General features: G+C 27.7%; 1 protein-coding gene across 1 annotated transcript; it reads right to left on the bottom strand.

Moving 5' to 3' along the window:
* Positions 1-4,522: 4,522 nt before the first annotated feature.
* Positions 4,523-7,417, bottom strand: LOC112291509 (uncharacterized). Its single transcript, XM_024539028.3, has 6 exons — positions 7,156-7,417; positions 6,592-6,647; positions 6,018-6,432; positions 5,605-5,877; positions 5,203-5,442; positions 4,523-5,001 (listed from the first exon to the last, which is right to left on the bottom strand). Exons 2-6 carry the CDS (start codon positions 6,598-6,600, stop codon positions 4,916-4,918), a joined length of 1,023 nt encoding a protein of 340 aa, XP_024394796.1. The 5' UTR covers positions 6,601-6,647; positions 7,156-7,417; the 3' UTR covers positions 4,523-4,915.
* Positions 7,418-13,965: the final 6,548 nt, after the last annotated feature.

Here is a 13,965-nt window from a genome sequence, read left to right as displayed (position 1 = left end):
TAATGTTATTTACGCTAATATTGAGATTTTGAAGAATTTTTAAAATTAATAATATATTTGGTAGATTTAGATTTTGAGAAATAAAATAAATTTATAAATTTCAAGATTTTGTTAGTTTCGTATTGTGTTTATAAGTGAAATTTTGGAAATTTATTATTGTGCTTGTTGTAAATATAAGTAAGAAATTTGAAGTCAAACAAGTTGTTAGATTGAATCATATGAAGATTTTTATGGGTTATAGTCTTGAAAATTTAAGATTTAAGGTCAATGAGTGATTCCAAGATGTAATAAGTGCTAATTAGATTGAAAAAAAATTTAGTGGGAGAAATTAAGATTTAAATATCTATACATAATCTAATATTTAGATCAACAAAGTAGTACTAAAGTATCTTATAATTACCAAGATAATACGAATAGATAGAAAAAAGTAAAAATAAGATACTTTAGTACTACTTTGTGAAAAAACTTCTTAGAAGCTTTATAGATGTGATTTCATCTTTATACATGTCTATAGGTGATTAATAGGTTGAAAACTTGGCCAACAAGTTAGCCATATATCACACACATTGATAGCTTATGGTATAAGCTAACAATGTGGTGCATATAAAAGAAACTTATCTTACAAATTAAGATAGGTATCTCACAAATTAGATGCATGTTGGAGGTCTTATAAAACATTAGCACATAATTCTTAGGTAGATAGTATATATAGAAGTAAGAGTAAAGCCTTCTTCACTCTTATCAATTCTTTTCTTACTTCTACTTTAGTTTTAAGAGTCTCTATTATTCAAGTCTTAGGCAACATCCATTTCTCTTTCATATTAAATATATTTGCTTTCTTATTTTTATTTTCTCATGTCTCTTTGATTTATTTCTTACTTATTTATGTATCGTCTTTGATTTCTTGTCCTTGAAAATAGAAGAGAGGACAAAAAAACAAAAAAAAAATCTAAGAATAATATCAATATAGAAGTATGTAATCTGCAACTTCTAATATGTTTATATCTTAATAAGAAAAAGAAATAATCTATTTTTAATATATAAAATAAATAAATAAATAAAAATAAACTCAAATATTATAATTGTATACTTGACAATTTTTTAAGAAAAAGAAGTCAATGAAGGCAAATAAACAAGTGAGATTTTTTTCAAAGAAAGATGATAAAATAAAAATAAGAAAGTATATATATTCAAAAGAAACTAGAATGGCTATTTCCAAAAGACAAGAAAATTAGAGACCTTTGAAACTAGATTAAAAACAAAAACAAAAACAAAAAAAAAAAAAAAAAAAAAAAAAAAAAAAAAAAAAAACAAGAATGAAGAAGGCTTCACTCTAGCCTTTATATATGCTTTAACTAAGAATTATATAGCAATATTTTATAAGACCTCCAACATGTGTCCAATTTGTGACATACATGTCTTAACTTATAAGGCAAGTTTCCTATATGTGTGCCACATGGTTAACTTATACTACAAGCTATCAATATGTACAATACTTGGTTAACTTGATGGCCAAGTGTTCAATCTACTAATCACCTATAAGCATGTATAAAGACAAAACTACCTCTATAAAGCTTCTAAAAAGCTTCTTTATAAGATATTATTAAATTAATCTACTTTTATCTACTTCTATCTATTCATATTATTTACATAATTACTAGACTAAATATGTATATCTGTGATAGCTTAATCCTAATTTATATTATTATGTAAAAAATTTAAGATTCAAAATTACACTAAAATATTATAAAAATTTGATATTTTGATGTAAAGTCTCTAACTATATGCCAATATAAAATGGAAAAATCAAATAAAAATAAAAATATTTATTTTATTATTTTTATTGAAGTAATTATTTTAAAATTAATTATTAAAATTACATAATGTTATTTTTATTCTAATTTTTCTCAAATATTTAGGTAATAGCAATAATCTAAATAAAATTTTTTTACATAAGAGTATTAGAAAAATAATTAAAGATGGATATATTAATTTAGCTATATTTTTTATTAATTATTTTTTCTAATATATATATATATATATATACTTATAAAAAATATTTATTTAATATATTATATTTTTAAACCTATTTTTAATATAACCATATAAGCAATATTTTTTCTTGTTTGAACTATATGAAGTTGGTAGAATCAAAAAAACATCCTTATAGATAATTAGACAAGAAACACACAAATATACTATACTAAACAAAATATTTATTATTTTTCTTATATAATATTTATAAAGAAAAATAAAAAAAGAAAGAAAGGAATAAAATTAACCTTTTCATTATAAATTAAGTTCAAATCACAAATTTAAAGAAAATTCGAACCATATTTTTTTTACTTGATAAAAAATTATATCAACTAAAAAAACATTAATCTTATTATTTAGTAATTTTATATCTACATTGAAATGAGAAATGATATATAATTGTAAGGTTTTTATTTTTAATTTTATTAAAAAAAATTCAAATATATATATATATTATTTATTTTTCTTTACTTATTAAACTTCAAAATTATCTCTCATACAAATATTTAAATACATACATTGATACATACATAATAAATACATATATTTTTTTGCACATTGATCTTTAATTTTCAATTAAAATTTAGTTTTAGCAAGCTAAGGCCTTATGCCCTTACTTATTGCATTTGGAATTGTAAAGCCAAGATAAATGCATTTTAAGATTATAGTTTTTTTTTTTTTTCTAAATAGTTTCCTTGGTTTATTAAATTATTATGTAGCTATAATTTTGGAAATAAATTCTTATCTTTTGGAATGTGTATATGATATAAAATTTTAAAAATTCGTTATGAAAATTAAGAGAGCATTTTTTTTTTTTTTTTACTAACAATGACTATATGTTTAGCAATTGTTAATCCTCTATAGAGCTTTATTCAAATTAAAAACATAGACTTATCATTTTATATATTCTAATCCCAATAAATTCTTTAAAAGATTTTTTTTATATATTTACTTTATGCATCATTTAATCAATATTTAACATTTAGAAAAAGCTATAAGATTCCAAATATTTTCTTTATCTTTCTATATATATTCAGCATTATAAAAATACTTTAAATCATCAAAGAAGCAATATTTTATTCTCCTTTTGTTTGGTGCTTTTTCATTTCTTATATTAGTCATTTTTTAGCTTTATCACCTTAGTATTTTTCTTATTGGTATTTTATTCCCTAAGTTTTACAACCACTACAACAATTAGATTATACTTTGTTCTTTATCAACTTATATTTTGAAGGACAACTTTTCCAAGTGCACATTTTGATTATGGTTTGTTCTTTATCAACCTACATTTTGAAAAGTTGTCTTACTTATCACCTTGTTTCAAAAAGTATCCTAGTAATCTTGTGATTTCCACTTCTTTATGATTCATTGCAATGGTTGTACTTTAGCTTCACAAAACTCTTCTTGTTTTTTAGATTTTGTATTTTAACCTATCTTTCTATTTCATTTTATTCTTATAAAATACTAAAAAGATCCACTTCTTCAACTTCATCTAGATTGTCCTCTTATTCTTAATTTTGTTGGAGAAATTCTTGTAAGATTATTCTTCTTGCTTCTTATTTTTAATACTATGGCAACTATTGGATATTGGTCCATAATTATTTTATTTTAAGTAAAATATTTTTTCAATTTGTTGAACTTTACCATCTTAAAATCTATTTATGTTAACTACTGCCTCTTAGACAATGTACAATTAAGCCTTCCGACCATCAAATTTAAGAATTATGATAGTACAAGTGACAACCATACCTTCATGCCTTCTTCACTCTTAACATTTAATATATGCAAACCATGCACACTCTTAATTTGTATCTTGTATAAGTTGTAGTATTTACTATACCTCAGAGGGAGTCATGATCCTATGTAAATCTTATGTGATTTCTAACCTCATTTCCAATTTTTACCACTTATTCATATGCTAGTACTAAGGGACTCCTAAATGATGTTTTATAAATATGAGAGTTAATTTAGAGTTTTTGTGTTGCCACCCTACCATTCCTATTGGTACTTGCAGAGGCAAATTTTGGTTCCATGACCCACTGTGATTCTTTGTAGCTTTGAGCCATCAATGAAGTGCATGACAACTTTTCCAAGAGGCTACAATTAATGTGTCTAGCTTGGTAGACTCTTGGTTTCCGATGGGTTAAGATATATCACTGTTTGCCGTAGTAAAATTACATAATCGGTTATATAGTCATCCTCTCAGACAACACACTAAATTACTACATAAAACAGAAAAGGTCACTAAGGTTATGCTCCAGAGCATGTTGGGAAGCATAGTTGAAAAGTTACCGCAATGGTTTCTAAGGATGGTGCACGTCATGCGCCGCACTAGACAGCTGTTTGAGATGATTAATATATTAGATGAGGGTTATAACTTTAAAGTCCATTCTCAAGCCCAATATTAAAAGTTTGTATTATTCGTGCCTAATTTGTTCGTACTGATCAACTAAAATGCATGATAGATTTACTCAAGATGCAAAGTCAGTTAGAAATCGGGCCAGGTTGATTATAACTTCCTGCAGATTTGTATACCAATAAAGATTGCTTAGCAGCGTTTCTCGAAGCAACCATCTGTTGCAAACATCGCAGGCTGATTTCTTCTCAAGGAAGAATACAATTCTGCCCAATTAGGACCAGTGGACGACGACTTGATGGGATAGACACTAGGAAACCAAGCATCAGAGAAGTGGTCTACAAAATAGCTTGATAGTACTGACAGCAATTAAAACAATCTTGACTTCAGAATTTGTCGTTCAACCTGACTTCAGAATTTGTCGTTCAACCTGACTTCAGAATTTGTCGTTCAACCTGACTTCAGAATTTGTCGTTCAACCTGACTTCAGAATTTGTCGTTCAACCTGACTTAAGAATTTGTCGTTCAAAAATGTTCATTCGAGAGCCCCTCTCCAATTGAAGAGCAGTAGAATTGTCCAACCCGATTTGGGCAAGATGCAGAAGGTAGTCCTGCTTAGGAGACACAGTAACGCGTGCTCAATAATATGAGCCACTTGAGAGATTACTGCGTACAGAATCTTTGGAACTAGTACACCAGAAGTACATAGAAGACCCGATTCGCTACCCTCAATAAATAGAGTATGAATGAGAAAAATGATGGAATATTCTTAGCAACGGTTTGAAGCATTCAGGCAGCATTCTGAGGATGACCTGAAGAGACACCTTCCATTCTATGTCTCTCCAGAACTCGTCGAGCAGCTAAAGCAGCAGCTTCACTAGCTCGAAAAGTCCCCGAGGCCATGATAAGTGCGAACTCCTGAGTAATTTCTTGCGTAACCTTGGCTCTTGCATTGGTTAGATCGTGACCTGCTGGTGGAGCAGGCGTAGGTAGTGAAGTTGGTAGGTCCTCATTGCCTTTCTTTTCAGTTCCCTCAGAAGTCGATGTCTCATCTGTAAAGATATTTAGGATAAAGTTAGTAATTTGATGATGGTGAAACGGAGAATAGTAAAGCTGGGGGCAAGCCGTACATTGACTGCGCAGAAAGGAGCTGGAGATTCAGCCATTTCAAGTAAAAGCATGCACTGCGGTAAAATCGACTCAGATATTTATACCTGTGTGTTTTGGGGATGTTGAGACTCGGGCCGGCGAAATATGAGGAGGCACATCTGCTAAACTGATCGATCGAGGTGAAGATGATACAGAGGACACTCGCCTCGCAGGCAGTGATGGCACTGTGGACCCAGCGGGTGCAGCAGGAGATGGCAGAGAGGTAGGCAATTGCACATTGGCGAAATTAGGCACTGCTTGCCCAGACCCTACTTGATAAGGTGCTCCAGGTACACCACCGTTTCGCAATGTGGTTTCCAGATTTTCTATCATTGGCCCTGCCATGCGCACAAACAAGTAAGATTCAACTGCGGGTAGCTCAAACAAACAATATCTCGATCCAGGGGCTATTCACATAGAACCAACCCGAAGGAATCTGAAGGAGCCATGAGGAAAAAGTAATTGAATTCGAACTTACTTAGCAGACCACCCATGGGGCTGCTCAAAACTTCTTCCGGTAAACGCAAAATATATTCAGGAATGCCAGATCCCACCAAGAACTGGCAAACCTCATCCGAGAAATTGTTGCAGTTATGTTTCATCAGACTGTAAGTCTGTTGTGTGTATCGTGGCTGAATATCTCGCAGATACTCTTCAAAAACCTCCTGAGGGACCTCAGTGGTACCAAGTTGCGCTACTTGTACAGGCTGTCCATATGGACTTTGTTTTAGTGGTACACTCTGTATGCCTCCACCGAAGAAATATTCCTTGCCGTATACTCCAACACCTGTGTGCCAGATGCCCTCAATTACTTTACCCAAAAATTGGGAGGAAAGTTGTCGAGCTAACCCTTGGCTAAGGTCATATACATAAAGCTCCACCTTCCATCCTTCCTGTTGCACAATCGGGAGAACAAGTAAGGAATTATGTAAAACAACTAACGACAAGAAGATCTCATATTCACCGGGAAGTATGAAAACGTGTACAGTTCGTAACTATATGCATCAAAGCAGTTGACTCCACATTTTCTTGAGTTGACGGTTATACCGTACCTGTGCCATAATTTGAAGACTTTTCTCAGAGTCGGAAAATCTGTGATAGTGGATATCTGCGTCGAAAGAGGTTAGAATGAAAACCGTGAAACGCGTACAGTGAACCACAGGCAACTACATGTGTGAGAGAAGTTATTCGGTTCTTTCTTCACTAGGAGCAAATACTAGGGTGCGCTACTAGAAATTTTTCAGAAAGCTGACGGGACTTGAACCAAGTCACAATTGGTGAAGGCAATAGACCAATGTACCGCAGTCGTAATAACATAGACCACAGAAGGCAAGTCATCCGATATCAGAATCAACTTTCTAAAGCAACTTATGAACCAAGACCCTATGATTACCACAAACTACATTGATAAACAAAAACACGCACCGACTCAAAACAAAAGTCAAACCAATCGTTTTCAAGAAAGACCACAAACCAAAACTGCGTGAAACTCTCTAGCAATGATCTATCAATAAAAAAATACAAATACAAAAAAATAAGACAAATTAGGAACAAAGCTTCGCTTTACAGCTGGTTTCGACAAATCCCACCACCGAACACAAAACCCCGCAACTCACCTAATTCCGTAAGAAAATGAACCGATACTCGTTCAAGACTGCTTAGAATCACTACCGAGAGGGTCCCTACTCACAGAAACTGAATGTTCTGACGCTCAATCCCAACTCAACCTCCCAGAGGCAAGGAAAAAAAACTTTCACAGTCTATGAATAAGGCGAAACGAACTGCGAGAGAGTTTCTAAAGGGCACGTCTGCTAAGTAAGTGAAGCGGAATTGCGTACGAAGATGAGGGCGAAGCAAATCGGAGCGTGAGCGACACGATCGGATTCTCTCGAATGGGGAGCGGAGTGCAAACCCTAATAAGACGATGGGAAGTGGGGCCTGGAAGATTCCAGAAGCTCGGGAAGTTACGACGCCAAAATTCAGCAGCCGCCTCAGGCACTGAAGCAGCTTCCATCCCCCTCCCCCTCTCCAGAACCTTCTTCCCTGTCCGTCGGTTCGTTCGTTCTTTCATCCGTTCTTTCATCCGTTGTGTCGAGAATAAGCATGATTTTTTTGTATAGACCCACTCTTGATGAAGAATATGGTAATCATGATGAATGTGGTTGTTTTTTTATTGGTTACAAATCCAATAGTGGGGAAATGAATGTAAAGTTTTTTTTTTTTTTTTTTTTTTTTTATGATGGTTAGGGTGGGTAGGTTGATTTAATAAAACTTTGGTCTATTTAACATTATTATTTAAAAACTAGTACATCATAATCATACATATATTCCCACAAATATAAAGAGAATTTTTTCATAATATTGGTGATCATTGCATGTGAGTTTGTATATTGATTAGTTAGTTAGAATATATAATTGTTTTTTTCTTTTTGGATTTTCTTATATATTTATGTTAGCATTTTGAAATTAAAAATTAAATATGTTTTAATTTTAAAATGATCACATATGGCATTAATTTAATTGGTGTTAAGAATAAAGATTATCAAGAATTAAAGTGAATCAATAGAAGAAAAAAAATCAAACATCTTTTTAACTACTTCAATATTAAACTTTCAAATGTATTGAACAACATATTATCTAGGATATTGCTAATGTCATAATTGTATTCATTATTGCCACTACCACTTGTATGAATCTTTATTTAGTTTTTATATTTTGGTAAAAATAATCTATTAATGTTTCTAATATATTTTGTTTAAAAAATTGTATGAAATAAATATAATTTTAGTAAAAAAACTAAAAATCTAATGAAAATAAGATGTAGTAGTAATAGCAAAAACTATGGTAGCATTAGCAACACATGTTATCTAAGCTAATGTTATTCAATTTGTTTAAAAAGTTAAAAATATATCTTCTTCTTTATTTTATTTATTTTATTTTTTAAAATTATACATCTATAAAATCTTCAAGATACATAATTTAAATTATAATACAATGTTTTTAATATTATTATTTTTATTTTTTATTATTAATGTAATTATTAGTTTCTGGATTATTCTATCAATGGTGTGCCATAGAATAGTAACAATGATATTAGGATGCATCCAAGACCTAATGACTTTCTTTGATACAATACTTCTTTGCAACATAACCAAGTTTACAATTACCATAGATTCAATGAACCAATGCTTACTCTTTTATTCATGTGAGTACAAAACATTACATTGTTTTACTTAATCAAAATACTTCTAAAAAGCAACAAACAAGCTCATTGTATTTACAATATTAATTGCTAAATATTTGAATTCAAAAGAAAAAAAGTCAATATGTATTCCTTCATTGGTTTCAATAATACATAAAAAGTTTCATAATCACTACTTCTATCATAAATTCACAATAGTGCTACAATTAGTTACGTCTTTACCATATCTTCTTATTGTATCTTCATTCTTCTATATTGCAACTTTTGCTAAAGATTGTTGATCTCATCTTTTGCACTGATATTTTTATCTTCATTGCAAGCTTACATTATGTCCCTAGATGTGTTGCAATATTCTTCCTTCTTACTTTCAAATATGTCTATCAATCAAAGAACAAGGTTTTTGAAACTTGGTGAATATTTTATTGAATATTGAAGGAACAATTGTCTTTTATACAATTTAGTGATGGTTTTGGCTACAATACAGTGTAAGTGAAATTTTTTGTCTTTGGTTTTTGTTGCATGTTTATACATATCAAAAATTATTTTTTCCATCACTTGGTTGCATACTAGACATTCCATCTCTGCCTTTGGAACTTCATACAAATAAGCGTAGTCCAGATTGGTTTAAAAGTATGCTAGAACCATATTGTTTGCAACTACTTGATCTGTAATCCCACTTTCCTTGTCACAGTAGTTGTCTTGAAATTCTTTATTTAATATCAGCAACTCCTTTTTGTGGTTGCTGATTTGATATGGCCAATGAAATCAAACTCCAATGCATAAACGGTTCAAGCAATAGAAATAAATGCAATGGAACCTTTCTTTGATATGCAAAATTTGTAGTAGACATTTGACATGCATGACAATGCTTGATGTATTGGTGTATGTCATTGTGTAGAATTGGCCACCAATATCTTGCTAAAAAGATTTTTCTGGATGATTGTTTATGGTCTTTGGTGCCCTCCTATCATATCCTTGTGTAGTTTGTCAATAAAATCTTGTTGTTGTTCTTGAGGAATACAAAGTTATACCACGTCATTTATACCATGTTTGAGAAGACATTGATTTATATAAGTATATAGTAAGGCTTGGCAAATGAAGTTAATATGGTCCATATTAATGAATTTTTTGGATGTCTATTTCATTGTAAGGTACATCATATACAAAGAACATCAATCATTATTAGTTGTTATAGGTTGGGCAATGGCTCTTTGAATATATAGATCATTGAAGATGTTATTAGTCCTTGTCAGTTCAGTGGTGGTTATATGCTAGAATAAATAGTCAGCAACTATATGGTGTTTGTGTAGAGTATGGATCATTTTAAAGTCATATTCCAAAAGAATCATAATCCACTATGCAACATAGCTAATGATTACCAACTAATTCACTAATAATAATAAATTGTTGTAATCCATAATGAATTGGAATTTATTGCCTAATAAATAATGATAAAATTTATTTAACCACATATATTATAATAAGTTTTTTTTGCTCAGTAATCAAATAATTATATTTTATATGATTCCAAAATCAATTTGTACATGCTATTGATTGATTGACCTTGCTAATGGAATTTTAGACAAACACAACTTCTATTGCAATATAAGATGCATTTCTATGAACTTGAAACCTTAAAGACCAATTGGAAGCTAATAGTATTGATACATTGGTATATGCCTTTTTTATTGCTTCAAAAGCTTATTGTACCACTGTGGTCCAATGAATGAGCTAGTGATAGTCAATACAATTTAGAGCACTAATGGATGCAATGATATGTGCAAAATATTTCATTTCAATTAAATTGAGCCATGCCAAAAAATTGTTATAACTTTTTTTAATGTTGTAGTGGCCGCATATTGAAGATTTTTTTGTTTTTGAGAGGATCAAATAACTTTCTTTGTTTACAAACAATATAACCCAATATAATTCCTGAAAAAAATAAAAACATACATTTATCCACATTGAGGCTAACATTGTAAGTATGACATGCTTGGAAAATATTTTGTAAGTAGTGGATGTCAAGTTATCCACTACTTAAAATTATTATATTTGCAACAAATGGAAAGACTAGTGTCTATAAAAAAAAAAATTGCAAATAATTTGATATAACTTATACAAATCAAGAAACATGCTTGTGTTATTGTATTAATGTATAGAAATTTTAGTATTATCATAAAGTACAAATATAATTTAAAATAACATTTTCAAATATTTTTTTAACAATAAATATTGTGTTTGTACACATACATACATACATATATGCATGTATAAATACAAATATGATTTTTATTCTTATATTTTTTAATTATTTTTTAATTTAATTAATAAATATTTATTTTTATTAAAGTATTAATTTTGATTGATTACAAGTATTATAAATTAACAAATAGATTGATGTATAAAACTTTTTTTAAAACCACCTCACTCTAGATAAATAGTTACTTAATTTTTCTCTAATTAAATAAATAATTAAAAAAACAAATCATTTATTATTTTATTTATAAAAAAATTAAATAAATACAATGATTAAATTTGAAAGATTTAAATTTAATGTTTAAAATAATGTATATTATGCTTCTTTAATATATTGATTGTATATTAGTTAATATCTAATAAGCATGTGAATGTTAAGTTTATTCATGCAAAAAAGTTTAATACACATTATTAAAATTTGTAATTATGTTATTCATATCTGTTATTACTTAACTGATAAAATAATTCATAATATTAAATTTAAATTATGAATTTAGTATTTTTATGTTAATTTTAACCATGTCAAGAACAAGAAATATTTTTCTATAATTTTAATAATCTTTAATATGTATTTGATTGAAAAATTTATTATGTATGTTCAAATAAGTGTTAAATATCATTGATGCTACTTTAGAAGATTTTAGTATCTATATAAATCTTAAATTAACTTGATTGATATTTTATAATTTTAATATCTAGAAGAATATTGAATATGTACTTGGCAGTATATTAATTTATTTTTGAAAAAAAAAAATTAAGTTAACATTAAATACTGATTGCAAACATTTCATTTTCTTAAAGAAAAATCCAATAAACAGTGCATGTCAATTACTTTAACTTTATAAAATAAAGCAATTACATATAGAATTTCTTCTTTTGTGTGAAAGTGATGTTCATTTTATATCACTTCAAATAGCTCTATAAATTTGCTCTACACCAAAACAATTAGTTGATTTTTGTAAAATCTTTCTAGATTAAATATAAAAAACTATCTTTCACTTATACTCTTACTAAAGCATTATATATATATATATATATATATATATTACATAATCTAAATTGAATATTTCTATTTATTTTAATCCTCATTTATCAATTATCTTTTATTAAATTTTTCATACACAAAAAAATATTACTAGGAATTGTATTAAATGGTAATACTTTATATTAAATTATGTCTTTATTATCATTCTTTATATATGTACTTATATTTATAAGTAAATATTTGAAATTCAAATTCAAATCATTTCTAATAGTAAAGAAATAAATTATATATATATATATATATATATGTATATTTAATAATTAGGTGTCTTTTTAAATTTTCTAATTTTTAAAAGATATTTTTGAATTATATTGATTTCATGTCTTTATTAAATATAAATTCTTATTAACATTTTCAAAAATTACTTTAATAATATTTATAATAGATTAATATATTATGAAAAACTCACTTTAACCTAATTAAATAACCAATGACAATATCAAAATTTAAAGATGGTATTAACTATAAGTATACAATATGTAAACAAATATTAGATTAGATTAACAGTGTTAAACTTTTCAGATATATATATATATATATATATATATAGATATATATTATATTGAATATATACTTTAACCCAATCTTTAATTTTGAGCTATATAGATATACATACATACATACATACATACATACATACATGCATATTTTTATCTTGTAAAACTTTTAAATAATAGATAAAACCATAGAATTTCTCTTGTTTGATTAAAACTAAAAAAAAATTGCTACATATTTACAAATCCTAATAACAAAATTGTGTATATATATATATATATATATATATATATATAATTCTTTTAATTACAAATTCCAAAAAAAATTGTATAATTTTGTAAAATAATTGGATCATTACTTTATTTGGCTTTAATATTAAGCATTATTTTTAATTGTATTTATCTTCGTTTGTATAACATTAGAATTATAAGTTGTTTTGGCTCTTTCATAATGTGTAAATTCATTGCTCAATACTCTCATATGCATCACATACCTAAATAAATAATGGCATAGAGGCTTTTGAATTTATGACTTACGACTTTCTTCTTTTTTTAAATTACCACAAACATAAAATTCTCACATGATAAGTTGTATACTAAACTCACAAGTTTTCTAGAATACAAGGGTTTATACCAAACAATCCAAAATCGTCTTAAAACTGAAATTGCACAAGATATCATTATTGAATATATAATAAATAAATGAAATTAAAAAATTAAATACCATATTATTCTATAATTATTTTTCAAATTATTGTAAAAAGTGTATAAAAATATATAATTTAAAATCATAATATCAAGTATGAAAAATTAGAAGCTTGTTTAAATAATTATATTCTTGGTAGATGTAAAAATAGATACAATTTTTCTAAAGTAGTGTTCATAATATTTGTCAACATTGGAAGGTTGATTCTCATTTGAAGGTCAAAATAATTTTGTTAAAAAATTTATTTTTAAGTGGACAATGTAAGTCGTTTTATAGAATTTAATACAATCATGGATCATTGCTAGTTTATCCAAGAACTAAATTGTAACAATATTTATGTTGTAATAGAAATATGTATATCCAGCACAATTACTAAAAACATCAAAATAAGCCATGTGTTATTCTAATTCACTGTGCTTGCATTCCATCAATGCTTGTTGATTTTAAATTCAAGAAGATCAACATTTAAGCAGATGCATTTATTACTACAATTTTTTGCATTTTTGTTATTTGGTACTTACATTGAATCTTGATATTAATTCAATTGATTATGGATGTGGATAAAAAAGATTCATTATATTTCAGAAAAACAAATGAATAAACAAGATTATGAGTTGTTTACATGTGTACATTTGTTTTAAATAATCTATGAGTTGAATTAATTTTTTATGAGTTAATAATGTTTTACTTCTATATCTAATTGGAATGTAAATAAAATAATAA

Source organism: Physcomitrium patens, chromosome 14 (assembly GCF_059467195.1).
Source record: "Physcomitrium patens ecotype Gransden chromosome 14, ASM5946719v1, whole genome shotgun sequence".
Taxonomy (NCBI): Eukaryota; Viridiplantae; Streptophyta; class Bryopsida; order Funariales; family Funariaceae; genus Physcomitrium; species Physcomitrium patens.
The sequence above is the reverse complement of the archived record's forward strand: the minus strand, read 5'-3'. Positions and strand labels throughout refer to the sequence as shown.

Bases quoted from the DNA above. Each gene is read 5' to 3' on its own strand.
- LOC112291509 (XM_024539028.3), bottom strand. The intron at 5,878-6,017 runs GTAAGTTCGAAT...TGCGCATGGCAG, and splicing joins CCCCATGGGTGGTCTGCTAA to GGCCAATGATAGAAAATCTG. The intron at 5,002-5,202 runs GTCATCCTCAGA...TCTCCTAAGCAG, and splicing joins AATGGAAGGTGTCTCTTCAG to GACTACCTTCTGCATCTTGC.